Source organism: Fusarium subglutinans (assembly GCF_013396075.1).
Source record: "Fusarium subglutinans strain NRRL 66333 chromosome Unknown NRRL66333_c0000426, whole genome shotgun sequence".
NCBI classification, from domain to species: domain Eukaryota; kingdom Fungi; phylum Ascomycota; class Sordariomycetes; order Hypocreales; family Nectriaceae; genus Fusarium; species Fusarium subglutinans.
The window spans coordinates 9579-13997 of NW_023502489.1; the positions used below are offsets into that span (position 1 = coordinate 9579).

Below are 4419 nucleotides of genomic sequence, written 5' to 3' on the forward strand. Positions count from 1 at the left end.
ATTGGTCTCTAGTTACCGCTCTTGACAGTGCTCCCTGGTTTAACGGAAAACTCTTTAGTCAATGGTTCTCCAGTCGCTGATCAGAGTCGCTGACCTGCGGACCTGGTCTGACATATCCTTGGGACGGGGTTGTCGAGGTCATAGTCGACAGTAGTTTTCTGATACTTCTTCAACAAATAGATATGTAAAAGAAAACTGTTGAAGGAATCACGATGAGGCACCACCTTGAATCAGTTGAGGGAGCTTCGACTTGGTCTCATCGACATCCTCTTCAGCGAGTCCTCAGCCCCGGGAGTAGGAAGGGATTGGGAGCAACCATAGATCAAAGTCCTCTCTGAGAGTCCCGTCAGGTGACAAGCCTTACTGGCCTTTCGTAGATCAAAACATGACTCCAGTTCTCGAAGTTTCTTGACCCGTGATCGAGTGCGGGATTTGGGCAAGCTGGCAAGTTAGTCAGCAATGCGAAATAGGAATCAATTGCAGACGTGGGATAGCGATAGGTGTCTTGGCCGTTACAAGCAACTAAGTGTATATGAACCCCCTGTTCAGAACACGACGATTGCCGGACTACGCTTGCAGTTTTAGCGTCCCTAGGACATGTTTTTGAATCGACTTGAGAAAATGGGCCTTTGTCTTTCATGGTGGGGTACTGAGTATGTGTGAGGTAGCGGTGCTTAATTGGAGCAAATGGAAGTGCGATGAACTGGTACCCGAATATCGGGATTCATTGAGACGGCTCTCAATCAGACAGTTGTTGATCATCGATCGAAGCCCTTTTTGATGCTCCTCTCTGCCATGGCAAGATGAGGGAAGTTCTCGATAGGCGAAAAGAGATTGAATCATATGTAAGAATGTATCGATAGCACGCCATGAAACAATATCCGTGTGCAGCTTGGATTGCTTCAGGACTGCAAAGGCGTCCATAATGACCTAGCTAGCGGATGGAGCAGAATCATTCGCAGTTCCGCAAGTCTCTATAGTTGACATCACAAATGATATGATTAACTCAGTAGCATTACCAAGGCGACTGCAGGACAAGCCATCTGCAAATGCCCCGAAAGTGCTCCCATCGACCGATTTCGCGATAATTGTCATCTTCAGATGAAACTCCACCACCTATGCATTCCTCAATGGCCATAGGAAACACAACTCAAACCATTATACCCAAGTTCATCTCTTCTCGGCAGGAATTCACTCGACCGTGATACCGATCTCAGGAAGGCCCTATACGGAAACAAGTTAATTATCATTATCTTGAAGCAGAAAAGGCAAGGCTAAGGGAATAACAGTATCACCATATGTAGCAATTATATCAAGTGCAGTGATATCTCCAATCCCGGTGCTGCTCCGTAGTGTTTCACGGACCTGGAGCCCGGGATAACGACAATAGCATTACTTACTTTAATCCCATCCGCAGAGATGATACACGGAAGAAGGTAGCTCAATTCCGCAATTTCCATCGCTGTGAAGCTATTACTTCCCCTTCAACATGCAGACGAAGCGCACTCGATGTTGTGGGATGTCCCTCCCGGTCTTGACATAATCGAAACGCCAGACATATGCCATGTCCAGGGAGACCTAGGTGATCGACAGAGGCATTGTACCGCCAAGCGGTTGAGAATTTGAGACAGTGAAAATGCAATAATATTCTTGTGTGTTCATTTCTATGCAAGAACAATCTGTGGACTTGGTGTTTTGTTCTGTGGTTTGTGCAATATCTACGCCATGAGTTCAGTCGAGCGAGTTAAAGTGATTGCTTAGCATTGTCCTAAGTCCCTCAATGTACCTTATGAACGAGCATGATCGGAGATACGATCAAGTCGACAATGCTACTATTAATATCGAGTAGATGATATTCTGGCATCGTGTTGTGCATGTATGACGGAGCGGTGGCATAAGCAGTACCCCTCGCTTCCCCCATTGGTAATCTTATATACAAGTGTCATTTAATTGGACATCGGCGGTGTTAGTCCCGGTATAGATAGGCCCGTCCCTGAATTACAATGGAACCCCTGACTAACTTTAATTGACTCCTGTCATCTCCTCGATGATAGGGCCACATATCAGGGATTCAACGCATGGGACATCTCCGGATTGTTGGATTCCTAGATCCAAACATTATGTGATGAATTTAAGCGAATATTTTAAGTCAGTGCCATGTACCTTACCTGTTACTTACGTCCTGGTCGAGAACTGCCAATGTCAAGAGATATGTATGTGTGTGGGAAAATGTCGGCATCTGCCATGATAGCTCGCTGGACGAGAACGCGAGTAGCTTGAACATCGACAGCGGATGCATCAGAACCCTGATACTTGAAGAGGAGTTTAGGAACTTGACTCTCAATAGTACTCTTTCCGACCTGACAAACAATTTGCTGAGTGGCAGAAACAGCACTTCGGAGAACAGGACCAAGAGAAGAAATGTCATTTCCACGACCGGACAGAGGGAGAGTTGGCTCAAACAGACCCTCGACGAATGCCTCAGTGCTCTCGTTGATCGGGAACTGTCGAATACCGAGGTTGCGGTGGTGAAGCGGCTTGGGAGAGACTTCAGTCTTGTCATTCTCTTCATGGTACTCAACAATGTACTTGGCTGCTTCGGAAAGATAAGGTGCAAGAAGATAAGAAATTTGATCCACTGAGTCAGCATTGGCGGTCCAGTTTTGCTTCATGCTGGCGATGACCTCGTCTAGCTCATCGGATTGCTCAATAGCAAGGACAGGTTGGAGGGAAGCCTCGGCGAGAAGAGCGCGCTCAGGAACACCAGCGAGCTCGGTTGCTGCACCCCTGGAGATGGTCTCTGCGCCGACGACGTAGCTGACGAGAGAGCCAGCAGCGACACTAACGAAGTGGCCGATATCACCGATGAGGGAAGACTCAATGTCGAGGGTCTTATTGTCAATCTGGTGAAAGATCTTCATAGTTTCGTAAAAAGGATGAGTTGCGTCTGCGGGTTCCTCCGCGACTTGGGTTTCAGGTGTTTCGTCGACCTTGACAACTTCATAGTCACACTCAACCTAGCTTGTTGGGACTGGAAGTTCAAGCTCGGGCTCCTCGGGGGCGGGCGCCCCGATGATGAAATCGTCGACTGGTTCGACACATACAGTGACAGGGATCTCAGGCTCGGCGACTTCTGGCTCGAGAATAGCGACGGGCTCAGGGACAGGTTCAACGGTAGGCTCAGCGATGGGCTCAGTGATAGGCCCGGGAACAGGCTCGGGAGAGGCTCTTGATGGCCGGTGCAATTGCAGTAATGGGTCACAGCCGGGGCAGTAGTACGCTCTGCTCATCACATCGTTAGCTCAATTCAGTGCCAGCGAAATAGTCTAGCTTTCACTCACCATCTGGGACCCATTCCTGGCTTGCAGCGACAATAGCAGGAGGCTGCGCAACCTGGATGAAAGCGATGTCACGCGAGTGTCTCTTATAACCCTCGCTCCATTCAGCAGAGAACATAACGCGCTGTCCATATCGAGGCTAGATCTCAGAGGAGTTACGTCCACGATAGCCGATGTAGCACTTGACCTGCGTGGCAGTACCAAGCTGATACTCAGCATCATACACAACCTCGCCACCAGCGACGACCAGATCAGGGCTCAAAAGAAGACCAGTTCCTGTCTTCCAGATGGAGAGGCCATTTATCTTGTTCTCGAATCGTGCCTCGATCTTAAAGATTGCTGAAAGAGAACGTGGGTTAGTAAATCAGTTTATTGACAAAGGGCCCTGGACATGCTTACAGCGAGTCACAGCAGCATCCGGAGCAGCGACTGGAGCAATATAGTTCTCAGCCATGCTCAGAGCACTCTTCACAGCCGTCTCAGACAATTGCTGTAAACCAGAAGAGTTGAGCTGAGGAACAGTAAATTCCGAGGAAAAGAAATCGGTAGCCTTAAAGTCGCAGGCAGGCTTGACCTCAGGGAGCTTAAAGTCTGAAGCCTGGTACTCACAGACAGGCTTAAACTGGAATACAGGCTTATATCCAGCATCTTTAGACTCAGGCTGGTAGTCGCAGGTAAATCCGGACTTGGACTCGCCTTGGTACTCCCAAGTATTCAGTGTGACTCTAGCTTGGGGAGAGGAAGTCGGCTGTTCAAGAGTCCATGTAGCCGGATGGCTAGGAAGATGGCAAGTAGAGGGCATTTTGCAGGTTTGTATAAGATGAAGAGATAGTAGAAGGAAGATTGATGAGGTTGGAAGATGAGTGATGCGGGATGGTTGAGAGGGAAACGAAGGTGTCTTATACTCCAATCTCTCTCTATAAGTAGAACAAACAACTATCCAATCTCTCAGGATTTTAAGGAACAGGGTCATTCAGGTAACCCAATTTCTCTTGTAACTATCTCCCGACCCTCCTTCTGTGGGAGATTTCTCTATTCTCGGCATTCTGATCCGAGATACACAGCTTCAGCAGCGCCAAAC

General features: G+C 48.3%; 1 protein-coding gene across 1 annotated transcript; it reads right to left on the reverse strand.

The window, feature by feature from the left end:
• Positions 1 to 2022: 2022 nt before the first annotated feature.
• FSUBG_13915 (uncharacterized protein) lies at positions 2023 to 4140 on the reverse strand (the record flags this gene model as incomplete). Its single annotated transcript, XM_036678856.1, has 6 exons — positions 2023 to 2105; positions 2180 to 2990; positions 3105 to 3282; positions 3338 to 3477; positions 3526 to 3677; positions 3738 to 4140. 6 exons carry the CDS (start codon positions 4138 to 4140, stop codon positions 2023 to 2025), a joined length of 1767 nt encoding a protein of 588 aa, XP_036530623.1.
• Between the last annotated feature and the right edge of the window lie 279 nt (positions 4141 to 4419).